General features: G+C 39.1%; 2 protein-coding genes across 5 annotated transcripts in view; one reads left to right on the top strand and one right to left on the bottom strand.

The window, feature by feature from the left end:
* The window catches only part of nts (neurotensin), a 45,811-nt gene that overhangs the window by 13,346 nt on the left and 11,153 nt on the right, over positions 1-21,312 (bottom strand). For 2 of the 4 annotated variants that reach the window (XR_009825387.1, XR_009825388.1), the window contains exon 4: positions 5,399-5,618. Coding sequence is in view for 1 of the 4 variants with exons in the window: in XM_062042883.1 (XP_061898867.1) it covers positions 1,254-1,314 (61 nt within the window). In the remaining 3 variants the exon portion in view is untranslated. Of the gene's footprint in view, positions 1-1,253; positions 2,093-5,398; positions 5,619-21,312 lie in introns of those variants that run through there. The other 2 variants (XR_009825389.1, XM_062042883.1) reach the window with 2 other exon arrangements.
* LOC133646934 (ras association domain-containing protein 9-like) lies at positions 5,129-20,213 on the top strand. Its single transcript, XM_062042882.1, has 2 exons — positions 5,129-5,629; positions 16,761-20,213. Exons 1-2 carry the CDS (start codon positions 5,373-5,375, stop codon positions 17,923-17,925), a joined length of 1,422 nt encoding a protein of 473 aa, XP_061898866.1. The 5' UTR covers positions 5,129-5,372; the 3' UTR covers positions 17,926-20,213.

The raw sequence follows: 21,312 nt of genomic DNA, 5'->3' as shown, positions 1-21,312 counted from the left end.
AGGTGACTTTTTAGTTGTGTTTGTGTTGTTGTGATTTGAAGCAGCATGACTGGAACAGAAAAAGCTCAACGTGGCAGAAAGGACACTTCATTAGGCACACAATATAATGAGAGCCAATAGAAAAAGTGTGAGAAAAATGTTGATATTTTAACAATAATTTTACAATTACGGAGCTAAAAAGGCAACCGCACTCATAAATGACATTTTAGCTTAGAGGTTTTTTAACTTTTCAAACCTCGGGGCCCCACCCCACTTATGTAAACTCGAAGTTATTATTATTTTTTTGGTTCTTTGTTGTTGCTATTTTTGTATTACATTTTATTATTTGATCATGTTGTACTGCATTTTAATCTTTTGTTTTGTGATCGTGTGATGTTTTTGCCTGGACCCCAGGAAGAATAGTCTCCACTGCGGTGTAGACTAATGGGGATCCTTAATAAACTAAACTAAACTCAAATATTACATGGAATTATTCTTGATTTTTATAGTATCCAAAAATTAAATCTAGCCTACTCACAGTTTAACGGGATAAAACTTGTCTAATACTATTATTGACAATTATAATAATACAAGTAATGATATATTAATAATATTAATGACAATGATAATTATAATGACAAAATGTATAACAACATTATTAATAATAATGATAGTAATAATAGTAAAATAATGTTTTAAAACATACTACAAATATATTAATTTTCTCAATAGGCAATTAACATATTCCTGTATCAAACACATATTTAGTATGTACAACCACACTAATAATAATAATCTGACTCATTTTCTCATGTTAAACTCAAGGTTGTTTTTTTTGTATTCTGTTATTTTCTTTTTTATTCACTACTATTATTACCACAACACTTGCTTTTATACATTTATTAGTGTATTATTTATATTTGATTTTTTTTACATTTACTTAAAATGTATTTTTTGATACGAGTTAATTTTAAAGGTGCAATTTTCCTCCTTCCTCACTGCCATGTTTGTTGTTGTTTTTTAATCGTCAATATTAGTAGGTAGTGTTTTTTTCTTCCTTTTTTAATTTTTTTTTTTTGGCATAGCTCAAGTTTGACTGATTGACTCTTAAGAGTTTTATGTGTACCTAATGAAGTGTCCAGTAACAATGATGCACGGAGAAGAACCCTGACCTAATATACATCTACTCACTAAAATAAGTCGTGCATCTTCCGTTATTCAGCGGCGTCTATTGATGGCGACCTTCAAAATGAAGCGACTTTCCTCCGTCTTACCTGCGCAGAGTCCGCCGCAGGTGAAGCCCAGCAGGAGCACGCACGCCAAGTGAATCTGCATCTCGCTCGGTGGAGAAGGGGGAGGAGATGGAAAAAAAAAAAAGAAAAAAGGCCGACGACTAAAGCGAGTGGTGAGGGGGAAAAAAGACAAATCCCACACTTTTGCGTGACCCGGCCTGAGCGGGAGCGGTTAGTCCATAGGGCGAAAGGTCAGACGCGTGGCGAGAAGACCTCCCTGCTGCTGAGAAGATGTGAGCTGCAGCCGCCTCCATTCCCGCACTTTATAGTCGCTGACGTGATGTCACTGCATGGCCCCCGCCCCCTCCTGCAGCCATGTCTTCACACAACTTGTGTCGGCAGACGTCACTCTGACGTCACCGCCTTCATCGCGTCCAAGGGTGCGCACGGCTGATGATGGGGTGGACGCAAAAGGGGGCGACGGGGTGAGGCGCGTACGGCCTCAGCATCGTAATCGTCGTCGTCATCGCTGCACTTTTGACGCGTTTTTTGCCTCCTCGTTCGCCCGAACCGTGACTGAAGAAGGCTCCACCCGCCTGATAAGTCCCAAACAGAAAGAGATGATGCGGTATTATTATTGTCTGAGCACACTGCGGCTAGGCCTGGATAGTCCCACTCCTTAATTCAGCGGTGTGAGAAGCTGCTGTTCTAAACGTGTCCACCGGATGTCGCGATAGCAATTCAAGTGTAACCCACGTCACGCTGTTCAAAGAGGACGTGTCAGCTGACTCTAAGCGCCCACTGGATTGGCGAGGCTATAAGTCAACATGACCGTCATCCTCGAAGTAGTTTGCGTTCCGCGCAGCGCTCGCAATTTGCCGGCGGCACGATGCGCACCCTGAACTCCATTGTAAAAATGTGTCTTTCTACATACAGTCGTGGTCAAAAGTTTACATGCACTTGTAAAGAACATAATGTAATGGCTGTCTCGAGTTGCCAATCATTTCTACAACTCTTATTTTTTTTGTGATAGAGTAAATGGCGCACATACTTGTTGGTCACAAAAAACATTCATGAAGTTTGGTTCTTTTATGAATTTATTATGGGTCTACTGAAAATGTGAGCAAATGTGCTGGGTCAAAAGTATACATACAGCAATGTTAATATTTGCTTACATGTCCCTTGGCAAGTTTCACTGCAATAAGGCGCTTTTGGTAGCCATCCACAAGCTTCTGGTTGAGTTTTTGACCACTCCTCTTGACAAAATTGGTGTAGTTCAGCTAAATTTGTTGGTTATCTGACATAGACTTGTTTCTTCAGCATTGTCCACACGTTTAAGTCAGGACTTTGGGAAGGCCATTCTAAAACCTTAATTCTAGCCCGATTTAGCCATTCCTTTACCACTTTTGACGTGTGTTTGGGGTCATTGTCCTGTTGGAACACCCAACTGCGCCCAAGACCCAACCTCCGGGCTGATGATTTTAGGTTGTCCTGAAGAATTTGAAGGTAATCCTCCTTTTTCATTGTCCCATTTACTCTCTATAAAGCACCAGTTCCGTTGGCAGCAAAACAGGCCCAGAGCATAATACTACCACCACCATGCTTGACGGTAGGAATGGTGTTCCTGGGATTAAAGGCCTCACTTTTTGTCCTCCTATTGTGGCCAAACAGCTCCATTTTTGTTTCATCTGACCACAGAACTTTCCTACAGAAGGTCTTATCTTTGTCAATGCTTGTTTGTTCTATTTTATTTTGTGCTTAAATCTACCAGGTTCACGTTGGTTAAGTTTGTAGTTATGTTACTGTGGAGGGCCTGCCGCGGAACGGGGTGTGCAAGGACCGGCCTCGAAGACAGCGACAGGTGAGTAGATTGCCCGGCTGGGCCTTGATATTTAATCACCTGTCCTGCGTCCGCTCATCAGCACCTCCGACTCCCCCAACTTGTCTTGGGGGAGTCGGAGGTGCTGATGAGCGGACGCAGGAGGAAAAGACACTTTGCTGGAAAGCAGAAGCCTTTAATGCAAATAAAACAGTGTTATACCCGGTATTCCCGGCTCTCCTGGCAGTGTGTGGTGGTCCGAAGAACCCACTAGAGGGCAACCTCTACAGTTACCTTTAGTTTGTTTTGATTATAATCTAATTGTAATATTTGAATGATGATAATAATGTGTTGTGGCAGTTGCGGATGTCGCCAATGCGGCGGTTTGAAGAAACAATCGGTTGATTTTCCAAACACGTCTTTAATGGTAAGCAGGAAGTGCCTAAAGTTGAATAGCTTTGTAAAAACACTGAGACCAAGTCTAAATTTGTTGTTCTTCGTGGTGTTTTTGAAACTGCACCAATTTTTGAAGTGTTTTGCTAAGTTTCTAAGAACATTAGTGTCAGAATGAGTAAAAAATAATTGTTGTGTTTGCAAACCTTACAAAAGCACATGTTTCTCGTAAAACTTACAGATAGATTAATACAGGCATTATTAGACATATTGCAGGTTTGGTTAAGTCATGCTTGAATACATTTTTTATTGCTTTTTTCGCATTCTCAGGATTCTAAGAACATTACTGTCATATTGAGTAAAAAACACATTTTTGTGTTTGCAAACCTTACAAAAGCACATGTTTTTAGTAAAACTCACAAAGATACATTAATACAGGCATTATTATACATAATATGCTTGAATAAATCTTTGTCAGCTTAACAAAATTATTAGACATATTGATTATTTGCATTACTTACATTTTCAGTATGTGCACGTTCTATTTTTGGCCAAAGAAAACAATTTAAAAGTTGTCTTTATTTTTAAATGATCACGCCTTGATTTTACCAGTCCGGCCCCGCGTGCGAATAGATTTTCTTCTAAACTTAAATGAGTTTGCCGTGATGCTTCAGTCTCACGCAGGATTCTCACAGGAATGGAGCAAAAATACATAAATTCTGCCAAGCAGCATTCAAAATAGATCTCTTACTGTATTTAAAAAATATATTTAAAAAAAAATAATGATGATGAGAAGATATGATTTGGAGCAGGGGTGCCCAAAGTGGGGTCCGCGGGCCAAATTTGGCCCGTCGTGTCATTTTCTTTGGCCCGCCAACGGGTGGTTACCAAATGTAATAGATATTTTCAAGCTGCACAATCATTGACGGACATTTCACTATAAAAACCTGGCAGCTCAGTCGCCAGAAACTGTCCATAAAATCCCCATTTTTCTATTTGCAGTATTGCACCGCAAAAACAATGAACATAGATTATACGGTACGAAAGTATCTTCTCAGTCGCTACTTTTTTAGCGGTAAAAAAAAACCCAGTGGTATTTCACTGTGTAAAAAAAAAAAAAGTATTCAATAAAAATATCTAACAACCTTGCCAAATAATACAAAACAATGTGTTGATCACAAATATTATTATCAAGGCTTAGGTCAGGCTGATTAAAGAAATAAATAATTAATCAAATATACTGCAAAAAAAGGGAGTCATAAAACGAATTAAAAATAAATAGTAAGGATAAATGATATAACTTTCCTAAATAAAACTGTCAGAGGATTTTTGTGTTCAAATGAAAATACAGCTACACAGCTTTAGTCATCATTTTTGCGCTTGAGAACCTTCTCTGTAGCTTTAGCGCCAGACTTTTCTGTTAGTTTGAGATTGTGGCGGAAAAGTGTACTGCAACTGAGTCCCGCCGCGTGCGAAGAGAGTGTGGCTCGCTCGGTTTCAGGGTTGGTCCCCAACATGGCGCTCTGTGGTCACGCGAGGGGCCAATCCCTGGTACGGGCCAAAGCTGAGAAACGGAATGCTTTTTGGCCGCCCCTCTAGGGGGCGCTATGGTTAAGAACCACTGATATAAAGCATACTGCGATAGATTAAATGAGCGACCATTTTTTTTGTTGAACCGTTGTTAATTTGCTTTATTACATTATATGTAATGAAGAGGTTTTGACAAATGTTATATTTCTATATTTTGTTATCACCAAGTTTGCTTCATCTCATTTAATTTTGTTTTAGTTTGGCCACGGTCCATTTAATTTTAGCACAGCAGCCTGGTGATCATGATGAAAAAGTGACCATAAAAAAGGAAAGCTAAACAAGAAAGTGGTTCCTTATTAAAGTCCTTATTTGACTTAATTTAATTGTATTTTTAACCGTCAGTGATTTGTACAGAGCACATGATTGAGGGCAGTAGTTGCAGTACCTCAGATAGTCGTGCAGGTGCATGGGGGCAGTGTTGCACCACTGAATGCACTTTTCCTCTTACTCCTCCTCCTCCAAAGTTCCTGGTGGGACAACGCACCAACTTTTTTTCCTTCTTCTCCAGAACACAAAGTGCTTGTGGTGCTGCTGCGGTGAGGCTTGTGGACCTGCTGCTGCTCACCATCATGGCGCCCTTTGGGAGGAACTTCCTGAAAGCTCGTCTGAAAAGCAGGTAAGAGAAGGACACTTTTGGAGCTCCTCGGTTTGCACGTGTGTGTGTGTGTGCATGTGTGTGTGTGTGTGTGTGTGTGTGTCAGCTACTTCTCAGCTTTAAAGTGGCGTACATTTGTCCAAAAGTGAGTCACAACATATTTTATTGTCTGCCTCATTAATCATCTAGTCTTCAACATTTGCCAGAAGACATTTGTTTTAAATATTTATTATGTATTGAAAAAATACTAAATATTTTTAAAATATTTGTACATACAGTCGTGGTTTTTAAAAGTTGACGTACACTTGTAAAGAACATAATGTCATGGCTGTCTTGAGTTGCCAATCATTTCTACAACTCAAATTTTTTTTGTGATAGAGTGATTGGAGCACATACTTGTTGGTCACAAAAAAACATTCATGAAGTTTGGTTCTTTTATGAATTTATTATGGGTCAACTGAAAATGTGAGCAAATCTGCTGGGTCAAAAGTATACGTACAGCAATGTTAATATTTGCTTACATGTCCCTTGGCAAGTTTCACTGCAATAAGGCACTTTTGGTAGCCATCCACAAGCTTCTGGCTGAATTTTTGACCACTCCTCTTGACAAAATTGGTGCAGTTCAGCTAAATTTGTTGGTTTTCTGACATGGACTTGTTTCTTCAGCATTGTCTTTGGGACGGCCATTCTAAAACCTTAATTCTAGCCTGATTTAGCCATTCCTTGACCACTTTTGAAGTGTGTTTGGGGTCATTGTCCTGTTGGAACACCCAACTGCGCCCAAGACCCAACCTCCGGGCTGATGATTTTAGCTTGTCCTGAAGAATTTGGAGGTAATCCTCCTTTTTCATTGTCCCATTTACTCTCTGTAAAGCACCAGTTCCGTTGGCAGCAAAACAAGCCCAGAGCATAATACTACCACCACCATGCTTGACGGTAGGAATTGGTGTTCCTGGGATTAAAGACCTCATATTTTCTCCTCCAAACATATTGCTGGGTATTGTGGCCAAACAGCTCGATTTTTGTCTCATCTGACCACAGAACTTTCCTCCAGAAGGTCTTATCTTAGTCCATGTGTTTCCAATCACTCTATCACAAACAAATAAGAGTTGTACAAATGATTGGAAACTCAAGACTTGTTTACATCATTAATATTTCCAGATGATTGTAAATGTTACAAATAACTGCAGACTACATTTAGCAGGAAGTGCCAACATGAACTTCCTGTCTGGGCTGCAGGATGATCTCAAGTGTCCGTCACAGAAGATATGATGAATGCAGAAATGGTTCAAAAATGTTAAAGGAATGTTTTCGTCCTCTTTGGCAGAATAAGCACTTCTTAGTGATGACTAACTTTGGCCTATGTTCTACTTAAAGAGAGACACACACACACACACACACGTTATTACTAATGATGTCATGAAGTAAGAGTGGTGGAGAATGGCAAGTTAACTTTCAGTTTCAATCACTGCCAAGAACACTCAACCAAAGTGGACAAACGCATGAGAAGAGGGGCGACCATTTACATTTAGATAGCTTGGCTCTCCTTTCAGCGCTGGGATTGTTTGTACGGGCGGTATTTTCTAGCCTCGAATTCCAGGGAAATTTTTTTGTTGTTGTTGTTATGAATCAATTAAATCTGCCTTTATTTTATTCATTTTTAATGGAGAAAAGGAATAAACCCAGCAACATCCATTTTCAATAATAAAGGTTATTATATCATATTTAGCGTTATGGAATTACCGTAAATTACGGACTGTAAACCGCTATTTTTTTCTTAGGCTTTGAACCCTCTGGCTTATAAAACAGTGCGGCTAATTTAAGGATTTTTTTTCGGCAACGGCCTTAATGTTTTGTGTTCAACACCGACAGAGGCACTGAATAGGTGTGTTATTGTTTGTACTATGGCGCCACTTTTTGGCCGAGTTCGTTAAAAACGCGCCTTGAACCGGAACTATAACCATCCATAGCGTTTCTACTCGTCGTGTAAGTTTTACAATATAACTAAACCAATTCATACTTACTGAACCGTCCCATGCGTGACGTCTGTCATGTGTTTCGAGCATATTTGTACGTGCTATCTTAATGTCAAGCAGCTAGCGTCGTTAGCGTTAGCTAATATGCTAAGACGTTTACGAGTGTCTGTGTTAGTATTATTAACTTACAACTGCATTCTTTTTGTATTGTTTCAATTTCACAAATTCCTCAGTAAATTCACCAAAACGTCACCGTGGAGTTATTGAGTCGGTTTAGCTGATTGGAGAGCTAGCGGGTCCATGACGATGACTTCTGTTTTGTTTGATGAGCCGTTTTACTGCCGTGTTACAAACACCGCCTGGAAACAATTAAGGTATGTAAATAATTATTCTGTGTAAATAACTAATTTCTATTATCCGCGCCTTATAGTCCGTCGCGGCTAATATAAAGAAAAATATTTACATACACTGCAAAAAGTCAGTGTTCAAAAACAAGAGGAAAAAATGCAAAAATTAGGGGTAATTTATTTGAACTAAGCAAAATTATCTGCCAATAGAAAAATTAAATTTGGCTTGACTTTCCAAAACAAGTCAATTTAGCTAACCTCAATGAACCCAAAAATACCTTAAAATAAGTATATTCTCACTAATAACAAGTGCACTTTTCTTGGTAGAAAAAAAAAAGACCTTTTTGCTCAATATGTTGAAAAATATTTTTATATTAAGTAAATGCTAGTGCCATTATCTTGACATAATGATATGCGCTCGGCATTACATTTCTTGAAACCAGCAAACTTATACTAAAAACAAATGTATTTTTCTTAATGGACAGGCAACAAGGCAACCGCTTGTTACTCTCGGGGTCTCCTAGCCGCTCAGGCAAATCATATTGTCTAAAAATGCATTTTTCCATCTACAACATGACATCATCGCGCCAAGTGCGTGCTCTTTCAGTCAATTAGTGTGCATATATACAGCCCGGCCCCAGGCAAAATGTTTTTAATTGTAATTTTGAGGAATTCATCTGAATATGCATGAACTATTTCTGTTCAAAATTGTTTGAAATGTTAAATGTTTAAATATTAACTGTCAGTTTACTGTACTGTGCCAACTGTACTACTATATGAGTACATATTTTCTCTTGTTTCATTGAAAATAAAACAGCAAATTTGGCTTTCATCTGTTTTAATTATGAGACACAATTGTTTCAAAATCATGATTTTTTTTTTCATGCTTGAAATAAGAAATTATTACTTTAAAAAAGCAGTTTTATACTCGTGAGTGTTGATGACACAGCTTTGCAACAGTTGATATTCTAGTCTAGTCTTACTCAATATAGGTCATCAAATCTCAGTAACAAGCTGTAATATCTTACTGAGATCATTTAGGACCAAAACACTTAAAACAAGTAAAAGACTAACATAAAATCTGCTTAGTGAGAAGAATGATCTTATTAGACAGAAAATAAGCAAATATCACCCTTTAATCTTACTTACATTTCAGTTTTTGCTGTGTATCTGGAAAAAACAGTACTCTTGTTTTGTCAAATAAGTTATAAAACTTCAATTTTAGTCACCTCTCATCATGTTAGACAGCCTTCGAACAAAATAATTTTGGGTGCACTAATAATAACCACAAACGCCGCAAAACAAATGCAACAGGAAAACGCTGCAAGTTCATGGTACAAAATGACAGTTAGTCGGTCTACGTGGCATTTTTATGTGTTCGTAGCGTTTTATCGTCTTATCAAGTTACTTCAAGGGACATCACATTGCATTTCAGTTCCCATCTGACAAAGGAGCAGGAAGAAGCAAATAGTCTCGATTCCAATTGCTGTTTGAAAGCCTTAGTTTCTACTCGTTATATGTAAAGTAAAGCACACGTTGCAATTAGAATGAAGAACAAATAGGTGGACGCCCAGAGTGAGGGACATTCTTCTACTTCCTGTCTCGCTTCCCTCGGGCCAGTGTGTGTGATTATGTGCTACAGGATGTTGGTGATTGTGATGGGAGGACAAACACAGGTGTTTCCCTCACTCACTGTACCCTCTTCCTGATCAGCTGCCTACTATATGTTATTATTATTATTAGGGCTGGGCAATATGGCTGAAAACCGTATCACGATACAAGTGTTTGGTATCGGTCCATATCGATATTTATTGACGTGTTTTATGACCGGTGGGAAATAAGAACCAGGAGAAAAAATATATTTTATTTGAAGCATAACCTTCCTCTGATTATAATGCCCTCAGCTATCAAGGCAGAAAGGAAACGTCAACACAAGAATGGGAAACAATGTCAACAAAATAGTAAAATATCATTAAACACTTAACAATACGTTTTTTAAATGAAGGTGCAAAAGCAAGGAATATGTAAGAGATGCTTAATAAAGTGTGAAAATGTAAACAAAGAGAATCCTGATAAGAACTATTTCCTGCAGGTTAACTGGCAGGAAGTCACAGCTGTGCTCTAAAGGGTGAGCACGGCTAAGGTGGTCAACACAAGAATGGGAAACAATGTCAACAAAATAGTAAAATATCATTAAACACTTAATACGTTTTTTAAATGAAGGTGCAAAAGCAAGGAATATGTAAGAGATGCTTAATAAAGTGTGAAAATGTAAACAAAGAGAATCCTGATAAGAACTATTTCCTGCAGGTTAACTGGCAGGAAGTCACAGCTGTGCTCTAAAGGGTGAGCACGGCTAAGGTGGTGTGGTACTGTGTGGCTACGCAACTTCTGGCTTCCTGTAACGAAGGAAAAAAATGATCGAACGTTTTATCAAATGCGTTTTTTGTTATCTATTGCGTGCCTGTCTTGATATATACTGATATCATTATATCGCCCAACCCTAATCATTATTATTTTTATGCTTTTTACAAGTGCGGCCCGCTGACATTTTCGAATTAACGACATATTCAAATTAGCCCGCAAGACGTCATGAGTCATAAGGTATCTTGCCCGCAGGGAGATTTTATTCATTATAAAAGTTCAAGTTCAAAGGTTGGAATTGGGGGTAAAATCACCAAAAATGATTCCCGGGCGCGGCCACCGCCGCTGCCCACTGCTCCCCTCACCTCCCAGGGGGTGATCAAGGGTGATGGGTCAAATGCCGAGAATAATTTCGCCACACCTAGTGTGTGTGTGACAATCATTGGTACTTTAACTTTTAATTATTTTAATGCTGGTACAGTATTATGTTTTTTTCTAATTATACTCTGCATTGTGGTGCGCAGCATTGACTTATATGACCCAAATGCAAACAACCTCCCCTAGTCATAGAGCGGAAAAAAAGAAAAGAAAAATCCAACCAACACAAAATCTCAACAGACATGAAGTATTTAAAAAAAAGAAAAACATCCATTCACCATAAAAAAAAAAATCTAAATTACACTCATTACATCATTACAAAGCATGATGGGAAAAATGCAAAACACTCTCCACATGTACTCATGTTTGGCACATTTTAGCTGCTTGATGTTTCTGATTGTTTACAAAACTTTAAGAAGGTCGTCACGGAAGTAAACAAGGTCGGAGTCGAACTTTCACATACTCTTTAAATCCAGTTATATTAATTATATATCTAATTGTGTTAATATACATATATGTAGACATATATATGTATAGGTAAACCGCATTTTTGTGGCCCAGTTCGGTCCCCCCCCCCAAGTCAAAAAGTTTGGGCACTCCTGATTTATAATGTTAGAGACACCGCTCATGTTTCGGCTCTCTAATCTTGGGGCCAACGTGTTCATAACCTGCTGATGCAGAAAAAGTAGGGATGTCCGATAATATCGGCAGTCCGATATTATCGGCCGATAAATGCTTTAAAATGTAATATCGGAAATGATCGGTATCGGTTTCAAAAAGTAAAATTTATGACTTTTTTTTAATCACACACACAAGTGAATGCAAGCATACTTGGTCAACAGCCATACAGGTCACACTGAGGGTGGACGTATAAACAACTTTAACACTGTTAGAAATATGCGCCACACTGAACCCACACCAAACAAGAATGACAAACACATTTCGGGAGAACATCGGCACCGTAACACAACATAAACACAACAGAACAAATACCCAGAACCCCTTGCAGCACTAACTCTTCCGGGACGCTACAATATACACCCCCCGCTGCCCCCTACACCCCCACCTCAACTCCGCCCACCTCAACATCCTCATGCTCTCTCAGGGAGAGCATGTCCCAAATTCCAAGCTGCTGTTTTGAGGCATGTTAAAAAAAATAATGCACTTTGTGACTTCAATAATAAATATGGCAGTGCCATGTTGGCATTTTTTTTTCCATAACTTGAGTTGATTTATTTTGGAAAACCTTGTTACATTGTTTCTGTGAGCGCTTTGAGTATCTAATAATAGAAAAGCGCAATATAAAATCTAATCCATTATTATTATTATTATTATTATTAATGCATCCAGCGGGGCATCACAACAAAATTAGGCATAATAATGTGTTAATTCCACGACTGTATATATCGGTATCGGTTGATATCGGAATCGGTAATTAAGAGTTGGACAATATCGGATATCGGCAAAAAAGCCATTATCGGACATCTCTAAGAAAAATAAATAAATCCACCCGGATATTAATATCACAAAATGAGTGCTGTCAAACTGAACGCTTTAATGCGGATAAATCCAACATGACCATTAATTTGAAATAATTGTAACACAATTAAGCCATCTGCAGTGCAGAGTGACTGGAAAAACGCTGAAACTTAAATAAATTAGCGCATGAATAAGACAAAAGGAGTAACAGCTGCACATTAATTTGCACAAATGCTTATTTATAAAAACGTAACAGTGGTTAATAAACCTATTATGTCCATATCTTCGCACGTAAAAACTGTCACCTCGCTGCGCGCGCGGACTCATTTCGCGCGCACACGTAAAAGGTCACTGACCGGGAAAAACCTTGCGTTTATCCACTAGGTGGCGACAAAGTGATAAGACTATTAAAATTAACGCTATCCTGTTAAACTCATGACGTCTCGCCGGCCAATTTAAAGTCGTCGGCGGGGCCGCACTTGGCCCGGGGGCCGTAGTTTGGACACACCATTGTTTCCGTGTACTAAAACACGTGCAAAGCGGATCTACTCGCTAATGTGCAAAGTGGATTGCTGATCTTAAAAACGTCCACACCATACTGGGAGGAGAAAATGCAAATATAAATATTTAGCACGCGCAATATGATTTATCAACACTCCTCACTATTTAGCGTTGTATTTAGCACAGCTGAGGAGTACGCGCAAATTGACACAAAAAAACGATTGACAGAGAATGTTCTGTGTCTGTCAGCACATTCAAAATATTAGACACATTGTTTTTTCAGCAACATCCTTTTATAGTTTTAGAGCAGCTGGATGACTTAAGGGGCTGATCAAAATTAGTTGCATATTTTCATCTGCCGGCATTATTTTTTAATGTTTTTTCATTCATAATATATATTAACATATATCTCATATATGACAATACTCTTTCCAGTATGCATTTTTTTTTTTTGCGTCTTAGGCACGGTGAGTGCATCCTATCTCCCGTTAAAGGAACCGATCAGAAAGGAGGAGAGTTGCTGTGCCGTGCCCCTAAGTGCCAAAAGGGAGAAGAAACGTGTAAACAAAAACAAAAAAAATATTTATTTTAAGCCATAATATATTATTTTCTTTCTTCACTCCTTGTTAGTGCAAAAATATGATCTATTCATAACTACTCCACAAAACATGTATCATTAAAAATGGATGTTGCTGGGTTTATTCATCGCCGTGTCTAAAGAAAAGAAATAAAGTAGAACTTTTTAAGACAAATTTAGACTGTTCATAATAACTACAAAGTTATTTTCACTGCTTTTCTAAGCCTTGTGAAACGTTCTAAAAGTCCCCTTGTTGGTGTTGCCGAACGTCCGAGTCGTGCATCATTTGTTTGTGGAGAGTTTATCTCCACTTTTTACTTCGCTGATCTCACTTTTGAGGCTCCGCGTAATCATTAACGGACATCGTTGTTTCCCCGCGACATTCCTCACCACTTGTTCACCACTTTGCTTTGCGTCCATGTGGGAAACTGAACACTTCACAGGGTTGGTTGTGTTTCATCCTAACAAGTGAACGAACACACACACACACACACACACACACGCACACACACACACACACACACACACACACACACACACGGCGCCTCCAAGATAAATAGTCGTCTGTGGTTGTCTGATTCTGGAAACACTTCAATGAACACTACATTTATTTACAGTAAAGTTACCTTTAAGCTGACTCGTCTGGAACTTACACATGCGAGAACGACATACACGTCACGTACATATTACAAATATGTACATTTATTTAGGCCTGTGTGCATGCGACCTAGCTTAGCAGTTCATTAGTATTACACTCATAGTTCTTAGTAAATCAACTATGTACAGTGGCGGGCTGTGCTTTTCCCACCTAGGCCTTCAGTGATGTCCTACTTAGTCCAACTTTAATAAATACCCCTCAAAATACCATCATTTATGTCACCACATGACCACGGCTGGAGAAATACTATACAGAAACACACTTGTGGACTACTGGATATTGAATTACCTCAACAGTGTACTAAATACCATTATTCGGCACATTTAAAAATCAATGAATCAGCATTTAAAACATACCTTACGTGGTACTGTCAGAATTAAAATAATTGTAGAGAACATATTACATGTGGAAAAATTAAAAAAAATAACATATTTGAATTTTTCTTTGTGAGTTTAAAAAGTGAGAACCGATGATTTCCCTGTTTGCCGGGTGTGGCTCCGGTGCCCCTTCCTGCTTTTAGCAAATTGCAACTTGTGATTGGATTCTCACTTGGGAGTGACAAGTGAAAATATCAATCACAGTCACGTTTAGCGTAAGGCTACCTAGATGGGCTACTGTCAACAACTTGTGATCTGATTGGCTATCGCAACTGTCTATCAACTGTCTATCCGGCAGAATTCATACAGCGCTGGCAACAAGCTAGCTGAATTCTGATGGGATAAAAGCTTTAACGTAAAAACAAGCAACACTGGAGCCTAATAAGACATGCATATAATATGATGAATACTTTATGGAAAGTAGATTCAAATTAACTTGTATTAATCTATAATCGTGATTTAAGTTAGGCCAGCAGAGAAGGCCTTGCTGGCCCTAACGGCACACAACTGACTATGTACTCACTAACTACTACTATGTGTGTGCTACTACAATAGTACTACATTGTATTGTACTATTTAGATGCATAGATATGTCTATCTTGTGTGATAGTGTGTGCTTAGCTGTTATGTAGCTGCTAGCTCATAGCATGTTTACCTTTTTGTAAATTACTTTAGTAAAATGGAACACATTGTGTGTTTATTGGAGGACATTTAGATGTTAACTGACTGTCCAGCTTTGCACAAGTAAATAGATTACAGGACTGCTTTTTTCAAACATTATGTTGAAAATATTAGATTAGATTAGATTATCGATTTTTTTAAATTTTTTATTGCTTATATTGGATTTGCCTGTTTAAAGTCAACCGCACTTTGATAAACTAACGGACCACTGATATTGCTCGTTTACGTACACTAACCCAAACAAACTATTTGCAACCAAAAACAAAAAAAGTTGTGACCAAAAAAGTTTTGCAACCCCACACAATAGATTTCACAACCCAAAAAATTTGTGAGAAAATTTTTTTTTTTTGAAATCCCCAAAAATATTTTACAACCCCCCAAAAAAATGTTCGGCCCACAAAAATTTGCAACCCCCCAAAAATGTTTTACAACCCAGAAAAAAAGATTTGCAAACCCTCAAATAAAGATTTGCAACCCGAAAAAACTTTTTTTTTGCCACCTCCAAAAAATGTGCATCCCCCAAAAAGATTTGCAATCAAGAACACATTTTAAACTAAAGACTTTTGCAACCCCAAAAAGATTTGCAACCGCCCCAAAAAAAAGATTTGCAACTCCACCAAAAAGATTTGCAAGCCCAAAAAATATTTGCAACCGCCCCAAAAATTTGCAATCCATAAAGATTTAACGCCCCCAAAAAATTGCAATCCATAAAAACATTTTCAACGCCCCCAAAAAATATCAATCCAGAAAAAGATTTGAAACCCTGCCAAAAAAAGGATTTGCAAACAAGAAATGTTTTGCAACCCCTTCACAAAAAAAGGTTTGCAACCCGAGAAAAAAGCGATTTGTAACCTCAAAAAAAATGTGCAATTCCCATCCTTCAAAATGATTTGAAACCAAGAAAAAATTTTAAACGAAAAGAATGAGTTTTGCAACCCAAAAAAGATTTACAACCCACAAAATTATTTGCAACCCCCCTAAAAAATGTGCAATCCAAATAAAGATTTGCAACCCCACCAAAAATATTTTCGACCCCCCAAAAATTTTGCAATCAAAAAAGGATTTTCAAAGCCCCCAAAAAATTGCATTTCAGAAAAAGCTTTAAAACCCCCAAAAAAAGATTTAGAACCAGAAAAATGTTGAAATCACATTCAAATCCATTAGTTTTGGGGGGGGTTTGTTCCAGATGTTGTTTGGTTTGTTTGCATAATAATACACATTTCTCTGTATAGTGCACTACCAAGTGCACACTATAGCAAAAGCTCACTTTTACTTGTTTTGATATTGTACAAAAATGTGAATCATGCATTTAACCAATTTTTTTTTTCTCGTATTAGTTAGAGCCTAAAATGAAAGCCTGTCATCGGCTGACATTTAAAGGAGGTTAACCGCGGCCTAAGAAACATTTTGTCTTTTGTGTCGCTAGCAAACAATAGTTGAAGTGTCTGCAAATGTCATCTGCTTATTGGATTAGCGTGTATTAGCTCGGCGACATTAGCGCTGCTCTATTAGGCTCGTGGGGAAAAATGGATATTGGTCGGTTTTGATGGTCCAGATGAAAAGGTAATGATGTTCTCGGGGTTTAAACCGCATGCGGCGGTCATCACTGATGAGTAAGAATGTAATAACGTCAAGACGCAATGAGGGAAGGTCGTTTCCTGCTCGATGACCTCTTGGACCAACGTCTTAGTAGAAGTGAAGGTCAATGCATTGTAGAAGAAAATGTCTGTAGCCTGTAAAAGTTCCTGACAAACCTCCTTGAGGGAGGTAAAAACTGTATGTAGACTTTGATGTTTCACGTTTTGGTGTTTCAGGACCAAAGACTGCGAGGTCGTGACGGGGAAGGAGATTCAGGTGACGGTCTGCAAGGAAGAGAAGGTCGTCTGTGGGGTGACCAAACACACCACCTGTGCTGACGTCATTCAGGCATTACTAGACGATCACAGATCCATCGCAGAGAGCAAGCGGCTCCTGCATGGAGAGTCCAAAGACTTTTGTCTGCTGGAGCGCTGGAAGGGTTTCGAAAGAGCCTTGCCGCCACTCACCAGGATTCTGAGGCTGTGGAACGCTTGGGGCGACCAGAGACCCTTCATCCAATTTGTTCTGGTCAAAACCAGCGACTTCGTGCCCACGCGGGCCATGAAGGGTCCAAAGAGCAGAAGCAGCAGCAAGGCTGTGAGAAGCGTGAAGAACCTTCAGATGCTGCCTGTGGACAAGCAGAAGCGTGTGGTGAAGAAAGTCTTCAGGAAGCTGGAGAAGATTCACAAGGACGGCAAAGTGGAGATCCAGGACATGGTGCAGATCATTCTGGACCAGGACCACACCATCCAGGAGCAGATCCAGCGAATGAGGGATCTGGATTTCCAGACAACGCAGCTTCAGGTGCAGAAAGAAGGAGAAGAGTTTTTTGAGGACTGTGGATCCACTTTAAACCCAGAGCAGCTTGATGAGCTCCTGCACGCCAGTGAAGACGTCCACCAGCTGGAGCTTCAGCTTCAGAGGCACCAGGCCGTCATCACGCAACTGAGTCACGACATCGATGCAGAGCTGAGGATGGCAGGCGAGCGGGAAGAAGCGAAGGCTTCTTCCTGGACCTACCGTGAGACCGACCAGTCTCTGCTGGCCGATCTGGAGAGGATGCAGGCGGAGCTGAGACGCAGCGTCTTGGCGGGCTTGGCCCTTTGTGGGCAAGCGGCGGAAGTGGATAAGCAGCTTCATCGGTCCGAGACCTCTCTGCTCTCCAGAGATCAGGAGTGCCGGCAGCTGGCCACTCAGCTCGGCTCGCTGCAAATGGGCGAAGCCGCAGAGGAGGCGCCTGTTGCTGTGAAAATGGGGACTCGGGCGGCAACGGTCAAGCAGGGCTCGTCCCTCGCCGACGTGACGGACACGGACTCTGACACTGGCATTAGTTCCACACACAGTCAGGACTCGCTGTCACCCGGCCAAAACTTTCATCCTCCACTGGACACGGACGTCTGACAAAAGGACTTAACAGCGTTTTCGACTCCATGCAAAACAAACATTGAAGGGGTCATATTGTGCAAAACCAACTTTTCTTACCTGTTGGTTCCTGTTTTTGTGTATTTGGAATCCGCATTAAATCCTGAACATTTTAAATCAAACCATGGATATTCGTCGGATATTTTATCCGGTTGTAGTCTGACATTGTAGTCCATAAGCTCCTACTTGTTCCTCAATCCTCTTGAGGGGCAGACTGGCTCGTACATCAATCAGAGGTTATTTTTATAGCCCTTGATCACGAGTGATTAAGGGCTTAATCAAGACTACTCCGATGAGAGGCGAAACGTCTTCTAAGACAAACCAAACAGTCCAGTTGAGATTACAAAGACCTGGATGAATGAGAACATTCATAGATAAAATGAAACCTTAAATGCTTCTACTGAGGTAGCATCTTCAACTGTTACCGCTAGAACATTCCAGAGTACTAGAGCCCGAATAGAAAACGCTCTATAGCCCGCAGACTTTTTTGGGGCTCTGGGAATCACTAATAAGCCGCAGTTATTAGAACGCAGATTTCTGTCCAGGACATTTTGTACGATACAATCAGCAAAGATAGGATGGGGCTAGACTCCGCTGTTGCCATTTCTAATACAAAGTAGCGTATAGTTCTAACTTATATCTGTCAGTAGACTCCATATGTAAGTACTAAAATCTACAACATGGCTGACGGGGTGGAGACGCAGTGAGTGGGTGTGGCCTGGAGGAGGACTTTGGCGCGTAAATAAGACGGCCCACAAATGCTTGAAGATGATCTACGCAACATTTGGACCAAAGAACCACCATTACATCGTATGTGGACCACAAGGAAGTGTCTTAAATGTAGAAAAAAATATAACATGACCCCTTTAAAGAACATTGAGTCAGAAGAAGAACAGTCACCAATTAATCATTAGGTTTGAACTATTTTTTATCCTTGAAATATGCAATATTAGCACTCGAAATCACAATCTTGGTTACTTTACTTATTGAGTGTTTTATATTAAAACTCACTATTTATATGTTTGTAAATATACAACAAATATATCGTTATAGATGACCTCCAGATGGATGGCACTAGGGTTTTAACGATAAACGGTATAATGTTAAACAGTTAATATTACCGTTTTAAATCAAAATGATCGTAAAACCATATTTGATAAAACTTTTATATAAACTCTGCTCATTTCCTGGAGAAGCAAGCTAGCGCTAGCTATCTTAAATACTGACACGAAAACAAGAGATGTTAACGTCTTTCTCCATTAAAAAAAACTACATACCCGCATATAAACGTGTAAAAAACATTAATGTCTGAGTAACTACGTTTTGAATTGTGTACATTAAACCTACAACCTTTGCTCTTAGACAGAGACAGAGACAGAGCCTCAAAACGGCTTTAAAAAAAAAGGATTATTCTTTAAAAGAAAGTAGTAACAATAATTACCTATATATATATATAAAAAAAATCAAAAAAATTATCGATTTTTTAAAATTATGATTGAGACTTTTATTAGTAGATTGCACAGTTCAGTACATATTCCGTACAATTGACCACTAAATGGTAACACCCGAATAAGTTTTTCAACTTGTTTAAGTCGGGGTCCACGTTAATCAATTCATGGAGTTGGGATAAAAATTAATTGCGATTCGAATGTGAATCAAGTTTGCTTGTACACCCCTAGAGGAAGATAAACTAATTCAAACACTCAAATGAAAATAAAATGGTTCTTAAGTAGACAATATTATTATGTGAAATATTTCTTCTGCCAAGAAAGTATTTTGTGTGGCTATTAATTTATTGTATTTATTTATTTTTGTAAAACTTAAAGTCAAGTGTGTAACATCCCTCCATGTTTATATTACATGCCATTTATATTTTGCATTTTTTACTACTTTTGTAAAAAAAAAACAAAAAAAAACTATGTATTTTTATGGGCCTGCTGGCGTATGCAAATCAATGCGGCCCATTTTATTATTCCTCATACTTATTCTTCATGTATTATTATGGGCCTGCTTGTGAATCAAAAGCTGAAGTTAGACGCAGTATCTTGACAAAAAGTTAAGATATAGATCCTATTGGCCCTCCATAAATAATAATAAAATTCATACATTGATGGTAAGATATATTTGTAACCACGGCCGCCCTGGAAGACACTGACACTGGCTGCAATTTTTCACCAATGGCCTTTCTGACCACCACCCAACATTCATTCACATTCACACATCAAGAAGTCTTGCCCAAGGACACAACAGCAGTCACTGGGACTAGGAACAACCAACCCTCTAATTTCTGGAAGGTCTGTTCTACCTTCTGCTATCAGACTGTTATTGTCAATAAAGTGCCTGCTCAAAATGTTTCCATCTCCTTTTTCCTATTTTTGAAGTTCTACATTAAAAACATAACAATGCTAGTCATGATCAGTTCCAGACGAAAAAAAAAGTCGTATATCAGTCAAGTAATGACAATTTGATCGCTGATGGTTAGATTTTTTCCCGCCAGGCTCCGCCCACCGTGAATGGGTACGAATATGTGCTGAGCCATCTAGAACTTCAAGGTGTCATCGTTATCATTTGTACCAAGTATGATCAAGATCGGAATTTTTGGAGCCGATTTAAAAATGTTAAAAGTTTCGTGGCGAACCATCAGATCAAAGTTTGGCGCCAAGCCACGCCCACATCCTGTGTCATAGGCTAAATTCTTTTGCAGTTTATAATGGCCTATCTGTTTAGTATTTGTCGTTTTAATCGCGGTTCATTTAAACCAAGTCCCTTGGAGGAGCTCGTTTATGTACGACTGTTTTTTGGCCTGAAAATGGCCGACGGAAACCAAGATGACCGACTTCCTGTTTGTTTTCAAATATGGGTCCTTGGGGCTTTTACGTGCGTCCTGTCATTAAGGACGTCTCCTGCGGTTTTTGTGACGATACGTGAATCTGGTGGGAGGGGCTAATTTTTTTTTTACTTATCAAGGAGGCGCCTAAGGGTCATTTTTGACATTTTGTACGCGCGTTGTTTGGTCCATCACTGCCAACACACAAGGTGTGAGACAGGTGTGTCTAATAAATAGGGTGTACACTGTTTAAAACTAAATAAATTAAGCAACATTTTCCAATTAAGTTTTGTGATCTTTGTTTTTGTTTTTTTTAAAGGCCTACTGAAACCCACTACTACCGACCACGCAGTCTGATAGTTTATATATCAATGATGAAATCTTAACATTATAACACATGCCAATACGGCCGGGTTAACTTATAAAGTGACATTTTAAATTTGCCGCTAAACTTCCGGTTCGAAACGCCTCTGAGGATGACGTATGCGTGTGACGTAGCCCGGCGAACACGGGTATGCCTTCCACATTGAAGCCGATAC

Source organism: Entelurus aequoreus, linkage group LG03 (genome assembly GCF_033978785.1).
Source record: "Entelurus aequoreus isolate RoL-2023_Sb linkage group LG03, RoL_Eaeq_v1.1, whole genome shotgun sequence".
Classification (NCBI taxonomy): Eukaryota; Metazoa; Chordata; class Actinopteri; order Syngnathiformes; family Syngnathidae; genus Entelurus; species Entelurus aequoreus.
The sequence above is the reverse complement of the archived record's forward strand: the minus strand, read 5'-3'. Positions and strand labels throughout refer to the sequence as shown.